Source organism: Ranitomeya variabilis, chromosome 4 (genome assembly GCF_051348905.1).
Source record: "Ranitomeya variabilis isolate aRanVar5 chromosome 4, aRanVar5.hap1, whole genome shotgun sequence".
NCBI classification, from domain to species: domain Eukaryota; kingdom Metazoa; phylum Chordata; class Amphibia; order Anura; family Dendrobatidae; genus Ranitomeya; species Ranitomeya variabilis.
Window position 1 is genome coordinate 670,717,046 of NC_135235.1, and position 20,743 is coordinate 670,737,788.

Here is a 20,743-nt window from a genome sequence, read left to right on the forward strand (position 1 = left end):
AGATTTTGAGTGTTGGCGACAGGAAATAGGTTGGCATGAATAATCAGGTTATATGTACCAGAATTTTTAGATATCAGTCAATAAAGGTATTGCTATGAGTTATACAGCTAGAGACATTGTTCTAGAAAAAATATCAGCATCCTTTGCTTGGATCCAAGTATCTCATATGCTCTGGAACAGAACTGTGGTATCTGATTTAGTAGCCTCAATTTTTTTATATAGCATTATTAGATCAATCCGTCTCTTCACTTGAATTATTTATAATGTATTTTTTTCCATTTACATGCTATATGGTTTCTGGTAGCCATAGTAATAAAATCAATTAAACGACAAGTTTTGTTAGCATGAACTGGTCTGTCTCCCAAAAGTAATACTGACGGAGGAAGAGTCAGTTCTGTTTTTAGAACTGTGTTAATTAACTTTATCACATCCTTTCAGAGAGACTTCAATATTGGACATGTCCACCAGATATGAAGTGTATCTCCCACATCAGAGCATCCTCTAAAACATTTATTAGGGATTGTATGATAGATATTATGTAAAAAGCTGGGGACATAGTGTATTCTATGGAATAATTTAAGACATGTCTCGGTTAATGAAATTTGGTTACTTCCCTTTAATATATTTTTGTAACATTTAAACCATCTTTGAGGTGTGAGATTTATTCGTAGGTCTTCCTCCCATAGTTCCATAGCCTTCAGTTTCGAACCATCTCGTGGTTGGTTAGATGTAGAGTATAAATGCGATATGAGGCCATTTCCCAAAGGGTCATACAAACATTTTAATTCAAAGCGTGTGGGTTTTGGATTTGGTGCGCTGGTAGACAATGCGTGCAAAAAATGAAAACTTTGCTGAAGTCTAAAATTTTCGGACGTTTGTACTTGATATTTAGTAACAAATTCTTGTTTCAACATCAATTGGAAATGAGATGTTAAACGATGTAACCTGGTTAGTTTGTTTTGTTTCCACCAAGTATGGTTCTTAGAAGCCACACCCGGAGGGAACATGGGATTGTCAAATAATTCTAAAAGTGGGGAGAGTTGAGACTGGAGTGTAAATTGAAATCTATTAGCTCTCCAGACAGGGGCGTAGCTAGAGCTTTTGCCGCCCGGGGCTGTTCCCGAGTTTGGCGTGCGCCCCCCCCCCCCCCTAGCTCAATACACACAAAGGTTACCAAAAATAGTCAGGACAACACGCACAGAAACAAAACTCTTTATTGTTTAACTGAAACTTTAAATTGTCACTTTGGGAGTAAAGTTGATTTCAAGTGTTATAGAATTTTACTTTTCTTGCCGTTCTGTTTGCAAAATCGTTGACAACATCATCAAAGTCTATTTCTTCACTCAGCTGATGTTCAATAGTCAGAATGGCCATATTTCCTAAACGCATGGCGCTCATTGTGGATCTTAGGTAATTTTTAATTAGCTTTAACTTGGAAAAACTCCTCACAAGTAGCAACACTTACAGCAATAGTAAGAAAAATTCGAAGGAGTATGACAATATTTGGAACTGAGTTCTCTAGACTGTATTTTATAATAAACTGCAACAGTTCACGCGGACTGTCCTCCTTCCATGTCTCTTTTGTCTTGTGTAACAGCAACATAAAGAAAACTTTTAAGCCTTTTTCTCTCAATGAGGAACTCTTCCTTATTAATATCATCGTGATCTTGATTTAGCTGACACTCATACTTCTCGTCCAAAAGGTGTGATGGAGTAAGGAAGGCATATTTTTCAGCAAGAGCATGAAGCTGTTGAAATCTTGTTGTGATTTCCTGGATCACTCTGTCCAACGAAAGGTACATTTCTCTCATCAACTCCGTTTCATATGGCAATTCAGCGTCTTGCGATTCTTCACCTGCCATCTTTTTCTTCTTTCTAGAGCAGCGATCCATATCTATTCCCAAATCTTCACAAATTTCTTTTGCATAAGCTACTGAATGCTTAACTAATTCCTCTCTGTTTTCTGTTAAAAATGCTTTTAATGCTCGAAGTTTTGTGTCACATTGTTGGATATTTAATCCTTTGGTCTGTAGGTAGACCTGTGTGTCATTAATTTCTTTAAGCACAGATTCCCACAGGCCAAGAAAGCACAGGAAGGAAAAAGATTGTAATGCAACAAGCAACACGCCAGCATCTGACCTGGTAACTCTATTTTCTTCGTCATCAGTTAAATGTTCTACAGCCTGTAAAATTTTGGAGTAATTTTTTTCTTCAAGTGTAGTGTTGCTGCTTGTAGCACTTGCCGTTATGCTGTAACAAAAAAGCATTTTCAGAATAAAGAGGGAACTAAGTCTTATTATATTAGGGATTTTATTAATTGTCACACAAGCAATGTTGTTTATAAGATAGATTGTAACTCTTGTAACCTTTCATACATTGGATGTACCACCAGAAAATTAAAGGTGAGGATATCTGAACATCTTAGGGATGTAGGTAATATTAGCGCTGGAAATCGTAACATATCAGCAGTAGCTAAACATTTTGCCACATACCACGCAGGAGATATGTCTTTCTTGAGAATACAAGGCATTGAACAGGTTAAAATGACACCACGTGGAGGGGATGTCAAAAGACGGCTTCTCACTAGAGAAGCTTTCTGTGTCATGGTTCTCAATGGCAAGAGAACGTAATAAAGCATACAAAAGGACTAGCTCTTGGAAGATGGGAACTCGAGCTGACCATGAGCTAAACCTACCGCACAACTAACAGTGGCCGGGTAGCGTGCCTACGTTTTATCCCTAGACGCTCAGCGCCAGCCGGAGAACTGACTGACCCTAGCAGAGGAAAATACAGACCTGGCTTACCTCTAGAGAAATTTTCCCCAAAAGGCAGACAGTAGCCCCCACATATATTGGCGGTGATTTTAGAGGAAATTGACATACGAAGTATGAAGATAGGTTTAGCAAATTGAGGTCCGCTTACTAGATAGTAGGAAGACAGAAAAGGGAACTTCACGGTCAGCTGAAAACCCTTTCAAAATACCATCCTGAAATTACTTTAAGACTCTAATATCAACTCATGACACCAGAGTGGCAATTTCAGCTCACAAGAGCTTCCAGCCTCAGAAATATTCAATCACAGAGAACTGGAACAAAAATGCAAAACAAACTTAGGACAACAAGTCCAACTTAGCTGATAGTAGTCTAGGAGCAGGAACATGCAACAGAAAGGCTTCTGGTAACATTGTTGGCCGGCATAGAAATGACTGAGGAGCAAGGCTAAATAGAAAACTCCCACATCCAGATGGAAAACAGGTGAACAGAGGAAATGAAGCACACAAGTGCAGTACCACCAGAAACCACCGGGGGAGCCCAGAAACCAAATTCACAACAGTACCCCCCCCTCAAGGAGGGGGCACCGAACCCTCACCAGAACCACCAGGGCGATCAGGATGAGCCCTATGAAAGGCACGGACCAAATCGGAGGCATGAACATCAGAGGCTGTCACCCAAGAGTTATCCTCCTGACCGTAGCCCTTCCACTTGACCAGATACTGAAGTCTCCGTCTGGAAACACGGGAGTCCAAGATCTTCTCGACAACGTACTCCAACTCACCCTCAACCAACACCAGAGCAGGAGGCTCAACGGAAGGCACAACCGGTACCTCATACCTGCGCAACAGTGACCGATGGAAGACATTATGAATAGAAAAAGATGCAGGGAGGTCCAAACGAAAGGACACAGGGTTAAGAATCTCCAATATCTTGTACGGGCCGATGAACCGAGGCTTAAACTTAGGAGAAGAAACCTTCATAGGGACAAAACGAGAAGATAACCACACCAAGTCCCCAACACAAAGACGAGGACCAACACAACGACGGCGGTTGGCAAAATGCTGAGTCTTCTCCTGGGACAACTTCAAATTGTCCACCACATGCCCCCAAATCTGATGCAACCTCTCCACCACAGCATCCACTCCAGGACAATCCGAAGACTCCACCTGACCGGAAGAGAAACGAGGATGAAACCCCGAATTACAGAAGAAAGGAGTCACCAAGGTGGCAGAACTAGCCCGATTATTGAGGGCAAACTCCGCCAAGGGCAAAAAGGCAACCCAATCATCCTGATCCGCAGACACAAAACACCTCAAATAAGTCTCCAAGGTCTGATTAGTTCGCTCGGTCTGGCCATTAGTCTGAGGATGGAAAGCAGACGAAAAAGACAAATCAATGCCCATCCTAGCACAGAACGCTCGCCAAAATCTAGACACGAATTGGGTTCCCCTGTCAGAAACGATATTCTCCGGAATACCATGCAAGCGCACCACATTTTGAAAAAACAGAGGAACCAGCTCGGATGAGGAAGGCAATTTGGGCAAGGGAACCAAATGGACCATCTTAGAGAAACGGTCACACACCACCCAGATGACAGACATCTTCTGAGAAACAGGGAGATCAGAAATAAAATCCATGGAGATGTGAGTCCAAGGCCTCTTCGGAATAGGCAAGGATAACAACAATCCACTAGCCCGAGAACAACAAGGCTTGGCCCGAGCACAAACATCACAAGACTGCACAAAACCTCGCACATCTCGCGACAGGGAAGGCCACCAGAAGGACCTAGCCACCAAATCCCTGGTACCAAAGATTCCAGGATGACCTGCTAACGCAGAAGAATGGACCTCCGAGATGACTCTACTGGTCCAATCATCAGGAACAAACATTCTACCAGGCAGGCAACGATCAGGTCTATTCGCCTGAAACTCCTGCAAGACCCGTCGCAAGTCTGGGGAAACAGCAGATAATATCACTCCATCCTTAAGGATACCTGTAGGTTCAGAATTACCAGGGGAATCAGGCTCAAAACTCCTAGAAAGGGCATCCGCCTTCACATTTTTAGAACCTGGTAGGTAAGAAACCACAAAATTAAACCGAGAGAAAAATAACGACCAGCGCGCCTGTCTAGGATTCAGGCGCCTGGCAGACTCAAGATAAATCAAATTCTTGTGGTCGGTCAATACCACCACCTGATGTCTAGCCCCCTCAAGCCAATGACGCCACTCCTCAAAAGCCCACTTCATAGCCAAGAGCTCCCGATTACCAATATCATAATTTCGCTCAGCGGGCGAAAATTTACGAGAAAAGAACGCACAAGGTCTCATCACGGAGCAGTCGGAACTTTTCTGCGACAAAACCGCCCCAGCTCCGATTTCTGAAGCGTCAACCTCAACCTGAAAAGGAAGAGTAACATCAGGCTGACGCAATACAGGGGCGGAAGAAAAGCGGCGCTTAAGCTCCCGAAAGGCCTCCACAGCAGCAGGGGACCAATCAGCAACATCAGCACCCTTCTTAGTCAAATCAGTCAACGGTTTAGCAACATCAGAAAAACCAGTTATAAATCGACGATAAAAATTAGCAAAGCCCAAAAACTTCTGAAGGCTCTTAAGAGAAGAGGGTTGCGTCCAATCACAAATAGCCTGAACCTTGACAGGGTCCATCTCAGTGGAAGAGGGGGAAAAAATGTACCCCAAAAACGAAATCTTTTGAACCCCAAAAACGCACTTAGAACCCTTTACACACAAGGAATTAGAGCGCAAAACCTGAAAAACCCTCCTGACCTGTTAGACATGAGAGTCCCAGTCATCCGAAAAAATCAAAATATCATCAAGATACACAATCAAAAATTTATCCAAATAATCACGGAAAATGTCATGCATAAAGGACTGAAAGACTGAAGGGGCATTTGAAAGACCAAAAGGCATTACTAAATACTCAAAATGGCCCTCAGGCGTATTAAATGCGGTTTTCCACTCATCCCCCTGCTTAATTCGCACCAAATTATACGCCCCACGAAGATCAATCTTAGAGAACCACTTGGCCCCCTTTATTCGAGCAAACAAATCAGTAAGCAGTGGCAAAGGATACTGATATTTAACCGTGATTTTATTCAAAAGCCGATAATCAATACACGGCCTCAAAGAGCCATCTTTTTTAGATACAAAGAAAAAACCGGCTCCTAAGGGAGATGACGAAGGACGAATATGTCCCTTTTCCAAGGACTCCTTAATATATTCCCGCATAGCAGCATGTTCAGGCACAGATAGATTAAATAAACGACCCTTTGGAAACTTACTGCCCGGAATCAGATCTATAGTACAATCGCAATCTCTGTGCGGAGGTAGTGAACCAAGTTTAGGCTCCTCAAAAACGTCACGATAATCAGATAAAAATTCCGGAATCTCAGAGGGAATAGATGACGAAATGGAAACCAAAGGTACGTCCCCATGAGTCCCCTGACATCCCCAGCTTAACACAGACATTGCTTTCCAGTCGAGGACTGGGTTATGAGATTGCAGCCATGGCAATCCAAGCACCAACACATCATGTAGATTATACAACACAAGGAAGCGAATAATCTCCTGGTGATCCGGATTAATACGCATAGTTACTTGTGTCCAGTATTGTGGTTTGTTACTAGCCAATGGCGTGGAGTCAATACCCTTCAGAGGTATAGGAACTTCCAGAGGCTCTAAATCAAACCCGCAGCGTTTGGCAAAGGACCAATCCATAAGACTCAAAGCGGCGCCAGAGTCGACATAGGCGTCCGCGGTAATAGACGATAAAGAGCAAATCAGGGTCACAGATAGAATAAACTTAGACTGTAAAGTGCCAATTGAAACAGACTTATCAACCTTCTTAGTACGTTTAGAGCATGCTGATATAACATGAGTTGAATCACCACAATAGAAGCATAACCCATTTTTTCGCCTAAAATTCTGTCGTTCGCTTCTGGACAGAATTCTATCACATTGCATAATCTCTGGCGTCTTCTCAGTAGACACCGCCAAATGGTGCACAGGTTTGCGCTCCCGCAAACGCCGATCAATCTGAATAGCCATTGTCATGGACTCATTCAGACCTGTAGGCACAGGGAACCCCACCATAACATCTTTAATGGCATCAGAGAGACCCTCTCTGAATTTCGCCGCCAGGGCGCACTCATTCCACTGAGTAAGCACAGACCACTTACGAAATTTTTGGCAGTATATTTCAGCCTCATCTTGCCCTTGAGACAGGGCCATTAAGGCTTTTTCAGCCTGAATTTCTAAATGAGGTTCCTCATAAAGCAACCCCAAAGCCAGGAAAAACGCATCCACATTGAGCAACGCAGGATCCCCTGGTGCCAAAGCAAATGCCCAATCCTGAGGGTCGCTCCGGAGCAAGGAAATTACAATCCTGACCTGCTGTGCAGGATCTCCAGCGGAGCGAGATCTCAGAGACAAAAATAATTTACAATTATGTTTGAAATTCTGGAAGCGAGATCTATCCCCAGAGAAAAATTCAGGTAAAGGAATTCTAGGTTCAGATGTAGGAGCATGAATAACGAAATCCTGTAAGCTTTGAACCTTCATAGCGAGATTATTCAAACCTGTAGCTAAACTCTGAGGATCCATATTAATCAGGTGAAATCAGAACCATTCAAGGATTAGAAGGAGAGAGAGACGAAGGCTGCAGTAAGCAGAGATGCAAGTGAATCAACTAATGAGCAAACTCAGGAAAAAAAAAAAAAAAATTCTCTGCAGACTTCTTTTCTCTCCTTTCTTCTGCCAATTATTTTAACCCTTGGTCCGGCCAAACTGTCATGGTTCTCAATGGCAAGAGAACGTAATAAAGCATACAAAAGGACTAGCTCTTGGAAGATCCTGAAATTACTTTAAGACTCTAATATCAACTCATGACACCAGAGTGGCAATTTCAGCTCACAAGAGCTTCCAGCCTCAGAAATATTCAATCACAGAGAACTGGAACAAAAATGCAAAACAAACTTAGGACAACAAGTCCAACTTAGCTGATAGTAGTCTAGGAGCAGGAACATGCAACAGAAAGGCTTCTGGTAACATTGTTGGCCGGCATAGAAATGACTGAGGAGCAAGGCTAAATAGAAAACTCCCACATCCAGATGGAAAACAGGTGAACAGAGGAAATGAAGCACACAAGTGCAGTACCACCAGAAACCACCGGGGGAGCCCAGAAACCAAATTCACAACATTTCTGGATATATAACTTGCAAACCAGATATCTGTCTGGTCTCAACCGCAAAAACGAAATTATGTATCATTATTGTTAGAACGTTTATCAATTGTATATATTTTGTATTTCGTAACTTAGTTTTTGAAAAAACTTTTTTAAATGTTGTATATAGTTGTGAGAGAAAGATTTCCCGTGTAGGACCTGCAGTGATAGGTGACTTGAACTGCTTCCAGCATTGGTCCGGAAACAGTATAAAAAGTGTTGGATTTAAAATAGAATTATGCATTGACTAAGATCGGATTCGATCGAAACGCGTCGCATATTTCATATACCTGAGCATTCGCATTTATGCAAGGATGTATCTTATTGGAAGAATTTTAAAGAATAAAGTATCATTGTTTTATGGAGCTGGAACGCCCTTTTCTTTGCTGCTGAAATTTTTTTTCACTGCACTCACAGCATCTCCCCGTGCACTCCACCGAGTTTCTAATACACGCTTGACACTTTGACCAGTGACTGAAATCAGAACATCCCAGCGATGGGTAGAAGAAGAAAAAAATGTGAACAAAGGCTCCACAGTTCCAAAAAACGTAACAGAACTCAGTGCAACAGAATATGCATGTACACCTGCCAAATTCAGAGAGTGATTTGTACATGCAACAAATTCAGCTTTTTTGTTTATTTCCTTAATGCGTCTCTGAACGCCAGTATGTTGACCAGCCATTACAGCAGCATTATCATATGCTTGTCCTCTACAATTTTGGATGTCAATTCCGTATTTTTCTAATTGTTGCAAAATCACAGTTGAAATACTCTCTGAAGTTTTACCTTTTATTTCAATAAAATAAACAAATGATTCCACAACCTTAACTTCATTTCCATTGATCATAACGTAGCGTAAAACTTGGCACATTTGATCTTTATGAGAAATATCAGGGGTGCTGTCAAATATAATAGAAAAATACTTTGCTATTTTTACTTGCTCCACAACTTTGCTTCTAACTTTCCCTCCCAAAATTTCTATAAACTCATTCTGAATTGTAGGAGAGAAATATGATGTATCAAACTTTTTTCCCAACTTGATTCTTAGAATATGTTCACGTAGCACTGGATCATATTTCGCCAACAAATGAATTAATTCTAAAAAATGTCCCTTATTTCCAGTTGATTCAGGTTCAATCAGTCTCATGATGGATTACTTCTCTGTGACCCCGTAAAGCCAAATTTTGTTTAGCCAGGAATCTAATGATATCCAACAATCTTGAAAGTATCTCCCTCCACTTCTTCACATTATTTTCTACTTCTTCCTGTACTTTTTTATCAATTGTTACGCCATGTTGGAGTCTAATTTCTAACTCCTTCCATTTAGTGAAACATTCTACATGGGCCACACTACATTCATGGTTGTATACTTTAGGATTAAGGTTTTTTTCGCCACTTAGATAAAAAATAACCTAGACATGTTAGGTGTCTATGAACTCGTAATGACCTGGAGAATCATAATGGCAGGTTAGTTTTAGCATTTGGTGAACCTAGCAAAAAAGCCAAACAAAAAACCAGTGTGAGATTGCACTTTTTTTGCAATTTCATCACACTTGGAATTTTTTTCCCGTTTTCTGTTACACGGCATGGTAAAACCAATGATATCGTTCAAAAGTAGAACTCGTCCCGCAAAAAATAAGCCCTCACATGGCCAAATTGACAGAAAAATAAAAAAGTTATGGCTCTGGGAAGGAGGGGAGCGAAAAACGAAATAACGGAAAAAGCTCCGGGGGTGAAGGGGTTAATAGTAGGAGTATGCTCACACTGTGCAAAGAAAGTTTTCAGCATAATCTTGCAGTGTAGAAAGTCTCTAGCAGTGCTAGATGGTGTGTGGCTAATGTTTTATTATTAAGTGCAGTTCTAAAGTTAGCCACTAGATGTCTCTGTTGTTTCAGGGACAGTTCGATACTTGTAGATGGTCCTGTTGTAGTGTAGAGACAATGTTTTTTAGAGAGATTTGTGGAGAGATCTAAAGTCAATAAATTCTGGGGGTAATGGTCACTCAAACGATGAAGCTGTTTTCTCCCTTGTCCTTTCTTATCTTCTCTGACCTCTGTTATTTTCCACCTCCACTCTCTCTTCGCTCCCTCCTCCCAATTGTATACGGTCCCTTCTTGTTATTTTATATTATTATTACTTTCCTCTTCTTCCTCCATCAAAAGTCCCCATTTGAGTGGCAGGAACCGCTCTGAGGTGTTACCACACTTCTAACTGCGGTTAGAATCCGCAAGTCCTCGGCGCTCTGTGGCGTTTTTCAATATGGCGCCGGTTTGTGGCGGGAAAACTCCCAGCTCCTCCGCAGCCCCAAGTCCGGCCTGCCGACAACCCGTACGGTGGGGAGAGCAGAAGAAGCCGGCAGAGCTCCTCAGCGGTGAGCGGGCGCTGTGTGCCACCTGTTTGTGGCGTCCTCCCTGCTGGTTTAGAGGAGCCTGTGTGAAATGTCCGGGGAGTTTGTGGCAGGGTTCTGCACCACTCGGTGTGCCGGTGCTGGGGACTAGTGGAGGGGCAGCCCAGCCTGGGGACTCAGGTGCGACAGTGGGGAGAGGGCCAGACAATCCCGCTTTATGTTACCTCCGTGGTTTACACCACAAGCCAATCTTCTGGCAGCTGCAGCCCTCCGTCTCAAGAAGATGGCGTCCATGCTCCTCCTGTTTGGTCTGCACAGTCTCCCAGCTCGGCCAGTAATGCCACAGAAACACACACTGGTGTTGATTTCTTCTCCCTACTACTCAGGGTGAGTTCAAGACTATTTTGGTAGTCAATTGGGATCCTAGAGTTCACCTATATCCCACTATTCATCTGGTTTTTGCAGGAGCTCCTGGCCAGCATGTCCTTTCCTCTCAGCAGTCAGGCCACGCCCCCCGGAAAGATGACCATTTTAATCAAATAACAGCTACCTGAAAAGGATAGTACAAAATGTTTCCATGAGTTTAAAAGACCAATTGTCGATGCTATATGTGGTCTAAAATTAATTTTATATAACTTTGAGGGGTTTCTGGGAGTCGAATGCCCAAATACTTAATGGATTCTTCACTCCAGTGGAATGGAAATGCTGCATCTTTTATCCTGCCTGATCGAAACAGCGCTAGAGCCTCTGACTTACTATACACCTTGAAACCAGAATTTCCTCCAAATGAGTCCAGGATCGTCATTATAGCTGGGATGGCTTGAGCCGAGTTGGAAATAACAATATAATGTCAGCAACGGCTAGTAATTTAACTGATGTGTTACCTACTGTAATTCCTTGGAAAGCAGGTACATTTTGAAGGGTTCTGAGGAGGAGGTCCAATGCTAGGTTGAATAATCTGTCTTATTTTTTGTACAAAAGCTTCCATGACCAAGACAAATGAGGGGAAAGGAGAGTTACAAAAGTAACCATTACTGACTACCACATTTATTTTGTTCTTTATTTCTTTCAGGCTATGTGTGCACGTTCAGGTTTTTTGCGTTTTTTCGGCCGTTTTCCGCGGAATAAATGATAAAAAAATGGTAACATAAGTATCCCATCATTTTTAATGCATTCCGCAATTTTTGTGCACATGCTGCATTTTTTTCTGTGAAAAAAACGCATCGCTGAAAAAAATGCAGCATGTTAATTAATTGTGCGGATTTTTTGCGTTTTTGCCGCAATATTATTGCATTGGGGATGCTCCGGAAAAAAAAAGGCAAAAAAAAAAAGCAAAAAAAGCAAAAATTCCGTAAAGGATCTTGACGTGTGCACATAGCCTTAGTGTTTCTTAAAGCCATAATTTTTTCCCTCATAAGGAATGAGTGACTCCATAATTTTTACCCTATGCTTGGTTATAAAAAGTAACCATTACTGACTACCACATTTTTTGTTCCTGATTTTTTTTAGTGTTTCTTAAAGCCAGAAAGTTGCCATTTGAAATGACTGTAGTTTTGTGCCATGTCTGTGATCTGCTTTTTTTCTGCAAAATTACACAACTGATTGAACATCCTCCAAGGCCGGTGATTCCATAATTTTTGCCAGGGGTTGTATAACCTCATAAAGTGACAGTGGTCAGAATTGTAAAATTTGGCTTGGACATTAAGTACCAAATTGGCTCTGTCACTAAGGGGTTAAAGAGAGGGCTGGATGATTTCCTCAGTACACATAACATTGTGGGTTTTAGTTAATTTACTGAAAAACCTGTATAATTTGTGAATAAAGGTTGAACTTGATGACCTAGGTCTTTTTTTCAACCTATTTAACTATATCTGTAAGATCAGAGACCTGGTGGGTGCCCTCACTGTCTCTGGAGCAGATTCCTCAGGTTTTGTAGTAAGTCATAAATCCTTGTGACAGATTTAGTCCTGTGTGGAGGATATCACAGACTGTAATTCATTTTTGCTCCCAGACCCTTTGGTGTTTTCTGATTTGAAGTTGTCTTTTAATATGATATTTTCATATTGCTGATGTTTCCTGGAACACAGAGATGTTTGGCCTCAGGTAGATGTTTTTTTTTCTGTAATCGTATGGTGATGAGACCTCATCCTTGCAATCAGATTCTGTCCTGTTTCTCCAACATAGAGACCCTCAGTAGGACAAATAGTGCACAGAATTAAGTACACCATTGGAAAAGGAACATTGTAATGTCTTGGGAATCTTATATTCCTGCTGGGCTGATCTGTATCCTGTCTGTGGTCATTACATGAGTGCAGGTTCTGCAGCTCCTCACACTGCAAGGATAAGTTCCTCTTAGGGGATCAGAGGGCACTGAGCTTCTGATATTACTTATATTTGGCGGCTGTCTGTAGTAATGGGGGTCTTTGAATATTATTTTTAGCCGGTCATCTTTGTGTAGGTTATAGGGGAAGACCCCGTACACACACGGCTCCGCTCCGTACACCTCGTACACACACGGCTCTGCTCCGTACACACGGCTCCGCTCCGTACACCTCGTACACACACGGCTCTGCTCCGTACACCTCGTACACACACGGCTCTGCTCCGTACACCTCGTACACACACGGCTCCGCTCCGTACACCCTGTACACACGGCTCCGCTCCGTACACCTCGTACACACACGGCTCCGCTCCGTACACCTTGTACACACACGGCTCCGCTCCGTACACCTCGTACACACACGGCTCTGCTACATCCACCCTGTAAACCCCTCCTGACCCCACACATAAACTTCCCCTCATCCAGCACCATGACAACCAGCACAGCAGAGTCCTGCATACACTGAGGCCCCTGATCATGTGACCCCTGACTCCTCCCCTCCTGTGACCTCATCACAGGTCCTGTGCGCACAGAGCAGCCATATATGAGGAGTGCGGCTCTGCAGGTGGAGGTAGGTGCTGGAGCCCCGTTATTCTCTATCAGGATTAGCCGCTGGTCACACTCGGCCATTTTTCCTCCCCATATAATAAATGGCCTTTCCCATCTCTGTGCTGTTCCGTTTTCCATGTTTCCCCCCTGAATACACACGTTCTCCCCAGTTGCTGGTCGCTGGGCTCTGACCTGTGACCCGGAGACCCTGAGATTTGGGCTCTGCAGTCCTGGGTGTCTGGGGGGTTTGTGCTCGGCCTCCACTCATTATGGTGCAACATTAGGGGAATCTGTCACCACATCGGACCTGTCTGAGCCGCTGATATCCGGGTTACAGACAGCTGAGGACAGTGACCCCTGTTCATTTATGTAATTGACGTCTTCCAGGCTCTGGGCAGGACATTGCCTGGAAGATAACTCTGCCTCCACCATTCATCTCCATCTTCCGAGCAACGTCCTGCCCAGAGCCTGGAAGACGTCTATTACATAAATGAATAAAAATTTATCACCAACAAAGCCTCTGATGTTGGACATACAGGAATCACTCTTTTCAGCAGTCTATAAACTGTATGCCCATATTAATAATTTAGTTACGTCAAGAATGGTGACAGATTGCCCTTAAGGGTGTAAAAACTCATAAGGTTTATAGATGGAGAGATACAGACCTATTTTAGTGCTTACAAAATATCAGAATTATTTTTATTTGGCTTGCGCCACCATTTTCTAAGACCCACAAGTTTTTTTTTCTATTCACCTGTCTGAGGCTTTATTTCTAGTGTGGCTTTGATCACTTTTTTTTTATTTTAGATTTTTGGGGGGGTCTATAGTGACTGTGGGTTGTTGCTAGGGTAAAAGAAACCCCATCAGCCCAGACCATGAGACGTATATTATGCTGCTCTACCGAAACATAAAATGCCTCCTCACAGATAACAGCTTGCGAGCAGGGACCTCACTCCTAATGTCACTGTTTAAATTGTCTTAATTCGTACCGAATTTATTGTTTGTACATGTCCCCGCTTAATTGTAAAGTGCTGCGGAATATGTTGGCACTATATAAATAAAAATTATTATTATAATGATCTAAGGACACATAATGTAGTAGATGTGTATATATATATATATATATATATATATATATATATACAACGGCTACGGACGAATATTTTAAAGGGAATGTGTCACCCCCCCCCCCCCCACTGCGGGACAAATATGACCTATTAATATGGGCATACAGGTTATAGAAATGTTACACTAGTCCTACCTGTATGCCTCATGTTATTGGTCTTGTTGTTGAGAAATGTTATATTCTTTCTTCATGTTAATGATTTCTTCCAGGCTCCAGGATGGGCGGTGCTGTTAGAAATCCCTGCCTCCTCTCATTATAATACTACTCCCCTCCCATCAGAGACAGTTTCGGCCCCGGAATCCTGCGCCTGCACCCTGCACACCCTCAGAAATACATACTTCATCCTATCTTCTATGGGCACTGCATTCAGGGATCTTCTGCGCAGGCGCTGGCAACTTCCAATCCCCAGTGTGCACGTCGATAAGGTGCTCTCCCTGCATAGTCATCCCCGTATACACATGGTTCCTTGCGATGACTGTGCAGGGAGGAAGTGGGGAGAGCATATTATTGGCACGCACCGGAGGTCACAGTGACTCGCCTGCGCAGAAGATCCCTGAATGCTGTGCCCACAGAAAGGAGGATGAGGTATGTATTTCTTAGGGAGTGCAGGGCATAGGCGCAGGATCCTGGAGCCATAACTGACGTGCATGGGAGGGGAGTAGTATTACAATGAACACAGGAGGCAGGGATTTCTTCCAGGTACTGTACGCCCCGGATCCTGTAAGAAATCATTAGCATACAGAAAGAATATAAAATTTGTCAACAACAAGACCAGTAACATGAGGCAGACAGGAAGGACTAGTATAACATTTCTATTACCCGTATGCCCATATTAAAAGGTCATATACGTCCCAGGGGGACAGATTCCCTTTAAGAAAAGGGCGACTAATTTAAAATGGAATATATATAATTCCCTGTTAGTTATTTTTGTGACCTAAAAAATTCTGAAGTTTATTTAAAAAAATAAATAAATTGGTTTGTGTCGTCATTTTCTGAGACTGATCACCTTTATTTCTGTCAATGGAGCTGTATGAGGGCTTTTCTTGCTTAGTTGTAGATTTTATTAGTGCCATTTTGGGGTACATATAACATATTGTTCACTTTGTAGTGCTTTTTTTTTAGGAGTGGTACCAGGGTCAGCGTCAGCACCCGTGCAAGTGCCGGGGCCCTGAGCAGGCTGGCGCCCGCGAGTGGGCCCCCTCGCTTGATCAGGCCCCCTTGATTGATCAGGCCCCCTTGCTTGGTCAGGGTGCTGCCACCTCTCCCCGCTCCACCACTCTGCCTGAATAGTCACAGTGCAGACAGCCGGAAGATGCCAACACGGTGGAGCCGGGAGAGTCCGGAGCAGAGCAGTGACCAGAGGTATTTTTTTTAATGTTTGGAGCAATATATGGGGCATATTATACACTGGAGCATCAAATGGGGCCCATTATATATTGAGAATTATATGGTCCTATCATACACTGGAGCATCATATATGAGTCCCATTATATATTGAGCATTATATGGGCCCATCATATGTGGGGCTTATTATACATTGGAGCATCATACATGGAGCCCATTATATATTGAGCATTATATGGGCCCATCATACACTTGAGCTTGATATATGAGTCCCATTATATATTGAGCATTATATGGGCCCATCCTACACAGAGCATCATATATGGGGCCCATTATATATGGAGTATTATATGGGCCCATCATATACTGGAGCATCATATGGGACCCATTATATATGGAGCATTATATGAGGCCTATTTTGTATGGAGCATTATATGGGACCATTCTGTAAGGAGCAATACAGTATATGGGGCCCATCATATATTGTATTGAGTATTATATGGGAATCATTTTACTGTATGAAGCAATATATTGGGCTCATTATACTCTATGGGGCCCATCCTATACTGTATGGAGCATTATATGGGGCCCATCATATATGGGGCCTACTATACGCTGAAGCATCATATATGGAGCCCATTATATATTGAGTAATATATGGACCCATCATACACTGGAGCATCATATATGGGTCCATTATATATGGAGCATTATATGGGACATACACTGGAGCATCATATGAGTCCCATTATATATTGAGCATTATATGGAGCCCATCATATAATGTATGGAACATTATATGGGACCCATTATGTATGGAGCAATATATGGGGCTTATTATTCTTTATAGAGCATTATATGGGTCTCAATATACCGTATGGACCAATACATGGAGCTCATTATACTGTATGGAGCAATATATGGGGCCCAATATATACTGTATTGAGCAATATATGGGGCCTAATATATACTGTATGGGGCATTATATGGGACTCATTCTGTATGGAGCAATATATGTGGCTGATTATACTGTATGGAGCACTATATGGGGCTCATTATTCTGTATGGAGCAATATATGGGTCTCATTATTCTGCATGGAGCACTATGTGGTGCCCATAATATTGTATGGTGCAATATATGAGGCCCATTATTCTGTATGGAGCAATATATGGGGCTCATTATACTGTATGGAGCACTATGTGGTGCCTATAATACTTTATGGAGGACGATACTGTCCAGTTTTTGAGCAAAATATACCACTCATGTAATGTGAGAAGTAAGTGAAATCTTTGGCATTGTACTATACCTATATTTCTCTGCTGTATCTGTGTATCATGAATCGTGGTGTGTGTTAAAGGGGCCCACTGAGACTCTTTCGCCCGGGGCCAACGAAAACCTGGAGTTGGCCCTGGGTGGTACACTGACCAAAAAAAAATTTCCTGGTCGTCCTACTGCAGCACACAATGGTTTAATACCCTATCTCTAGCTGTGATACAGACTTAGCCAATAGACAATATAAACCTACAACTTGGTCACGGTGGCCAAACGGAACCTTACACCTTAGGCCTAACACATTCCACCAATAAAACTCCTTACTTTGGTCTCTATTATAAGCATATTCTACTTTATCAATGGACCATGCCGTATAAAAACTTGTAAACTAGAGATCCCAATAAAGAGTTAAAGAGTTAATGAAGAAAGTATAAATTTTATTGCACATATTTTAGCAGACAAAAAAACACACAAAGGCAATCAGATGTAAGAAGCAGCTAAAAGAATCATCAGTAGCATGAAAAGTTGGTAAATATGATGCCAGATAGAAAAATAACCGTGTCTGGATTGGCACTACAACGCAGGGCAGTAATAAATAGTAGGTAAATCTAGTGCACCATATTAAGTTATTGGGGCAGGTTAGAGGCTAATATGAGGACTGTGCCTAATAGAGAGCCTATGTGCAGAGTAAATGTGGTCTGCACCTATAGTTCCCAATTGCTCTCCATCATGACCCAATGAACGATATAAGGTTGGTGAACTGATCTGTCCGCGGTAAGAAGATGAAATAAGGTTCACATGTGAAGTTATTTACCTTGAGACATAGTAGCTGACGTGTGCTGGTGTGCCAGTGAGACATGCAGGAGCCTCGATGCGCGTTTCACCGCCTTCGGCTTCGTCGAGGCGTGGTTGAAAAGATGAGGTCAGGGGTATATATATGGAAGGGTAAGGATCAATCAGCGAATCGACGCGCCGCCTTGCGTGATCCCCCGCGGCGAAGCAGGCTGTCGCGCGACATGCATGATGGGAAGGAGGATGTGCGTCATCACTTCACATCACCATGGCGACACGTCCATGCCCGTGACGCTGCGGGGAGAGTGCAGCGCACGCATCGGGCTCGTCTGCGCATTAGTAGGTGCTTCTATTCTAAGCTGCAGCTGATAAGTAAGTACTTATATAACGGGGACAGAGCGTCTCTCAAATAGCCACGGCAGCAAATCGAGCTGTCAGTCCTATAAGCATATATTTGAAAGAATTTTTGGGTAAGTGCCAAAAGCTATTCTATAGAGATCAAGAAAGCCATACAATGGCACATAAATCCCTGATAGATATGCTTCTAGCTACAGAATAAACACAACAATAAATAACCCCCCAAAAAAGTAAAATGATAGCGCCTAATATAGCATAGGATATAGGTCAAACTTCCAATCATAACGACTGTCAATCAAATTCTGGAGTAAACATCTAAACCTTTGGCAGCGCAATAAATAATTACATAGCAAATGAATATTTCAATGCTGCTGCATCAGATAAATATTACATAGGTACCAGTGCCAATTTATTTGTCCATAGAATAGACACTAGAGTATTGCTATAATAATATATCTCCAATATACAAACAGACAAAAATCAACATACACATATCAAATATTGTATAACTCTTGACATATAAAGAAATCAAATATATAAAAAATCAAAATAAGAAAAAGTATAATAGTATTAATTATGACTCTATAGTCCAAGGTACATATCATGATCCGTCGTAGATTGACACAATGTATGTTGAGATTTTGAAGTCCCAAAACAGTTTTCTTGAAATTATCCAATAACTGTAATTAGTGCTGATGATTGATCCAGAATTATAGTACGATGATGATTTATCATGAAAATAGTAGGGTAGAATATATCTACAAAATTGAGAAAATTAATTAATCGCACAAAAAAACAACTAAAAAAAGGACCCATGACCCATATAAAATAGCGCACATATAGAAATTAGAGAAAAGACTTGAAACTGATGGCTTCATTAAGGCCGTTGGGTGTTAGTGTCCAGTGTAACCATCCAACGTGTTTCTGTAAAAGTTTTTCTTTAAGATTACCACCACGCATGCCCATATAGACGTGGTCTATGCCCCGAACGATAAATTCCATTGGGTTACATTGATGGGCCTCAAGGAAGTGTTTCGGAATGGTTTTTAAAAGGTGTGATTCCAGACAAGCTGCCGCATTTCATTTTTTATGCCCCTTATGTGCTCCTGTACACGAATTTTGAGGGGTCTGGTTGTCATGCCTATATATGTGAAACCACAGGGGCAGCTGGCATGACAGACAACTGCCTCTGTGTTACACATAATATGGTGAACAATTTTATAGGTTTTGTGACCAATATTTTTCAATCTAAACCGAAAAAAATGAACTGTAGTATAAGTTGGTATGCATGTAAAATGTAGGAGCATGTGCACACTGGCCATGAAACAGACAAAACCTAACATAGAAACAAAATGAACATATACCCTGCTGTAAATAAATAAGTAATTGCAATAGCACATATAAACAACATAAGGGGCTTGGTAAGCACCTGTGTTGCACAGCTTTTGGCTGGCCCACACAGCGAGGAGGTAACGACAAGCTAGCCAAGAGCAGTGAGGTATGTGACCAGGTGACCCAACTGTTCCAACCTGGATTCTTTAAGACATCTCTGGAGTTTCAGTGATGGTCCATGAAGCAGTCCTGTGTTCTTCCAGCTGGGGCTGTAGCCCCCTAAGCTGAGATCCTGAAGAGTCACAGGGACCAGAAGAAAAAGTCTCTTTATATAGTTCTCAACTGTCCATCTACCAGGATCCAAAGGCCAGAGAGAGATGTGAATGAGGCCAACTTGCATTGTTTGATTATGTAATCTATTTTCATAGTTTTTCCTCCTCTGTTTGAGAATGCCAACGAACTGTCTAGCATGGACAATGCATCTAATCAACATATCAGCAAACATCATTGTTCAGGGGCCATGCATTATTGTTTTGCAAAGATAACAGAAATTATCTGTAGAAGATAATATTGGAGGTAAATATTTGTCCTACAAGAAGAGTTAATACTTCAGAAAACAGTTTAAGATTCTGGACCTACACAATTTACGTCTGGCATAATTAAAAGAACCTAACCTCTAGTATGTTTCGATGAGTGATTTTTTTTTTTTCCACTAACCAAATCTGCATGTGAAGCTACAATGCGATTCTTTGACATAGGAAATTGTAAATTGTCTTAAAAAGAATTAATAGCTACTGATGTAAAAAAAAAAAAATGAATTGCACACGGATGACAAATAAGAAAAAAATAGTTCAAGTTTTCTGGATGAAACTCTGATTATTTCTTATGCGAGCCTTGTGAACATCGTCGTATGGCATTAGAGGCAGTTACAAGAGAATGGATTTAAGTAGAAAGCTAAAGGCTATGTGCACACGTTGCGGATTTACTGTGGATCCGCAGCGTTTTTTAACAAGCAGAAACATTGCAGATCCGCAAGTGATTTACAGTACTATGTAAATCAATGGGAAAAAAAATGCTGTGCTAATTGTGTGGAAAATTCTGCACGGAAAAGCTGCGGATTAAAAGAAGGAGCATGTCACTACTTTTGTGCGGATCTGAAGCGTTTTTGTACTCATTCCATTATAGAAATCCACAGGGGTAAAAACGCATGAAATCCGCAAGAAAATAAACG

General features: G+C 42.0%; 1 protein-coding gene and 1 long non-coding RNA gene across 4 annotated transcripts in view; both read left to right on the plus strand.

Moving 5' to 3' along the window:
- The first annotated feature begins 1,710 nt into the window (after positions 1-1,710).
- On the plus strand, positions 1,711-8,530 carry LOC143766295 (uncharacterized). Its single transcript, XR_013213555.1, has 3 exons — positions 1,711-1,796; positions 2,069-2,142; positions 8,430-8,530. It is a non-coding gene; the product is annotated as an uncharacterized LOC143766295 (long non-coding RNA).
- Positions 8,531-13,229: 4,699 nt separating this feature from the next.
- LOC143766286 (uncharacterized) overlaps positions 13,230-20,743 on the plus strand; it is a 195,283-nt gene continuing 187,769 nt past the window's right edge. Inside the window, exon 1 of one of the 3 annotated variants that reach the window (XM_077253842.1) lies at positions 13,230-13,310. Coding sequence is in view for 1 of the 3 variants with exons in the window: in XM_077253841.1 (XP_077109956.1) it covers positions 15,727-15,776 (50 nt within the window). In the remaining 2 variants the exon portion in view is untranslated. Of the gene's footprint in view, positions 13,311-15,631; positions 15,777-20,743 lie in introns of those variants that run through there. The other 2 variants (XM_077253843.1, XM_077253841.1) reach the window with 2 other exon arrangements.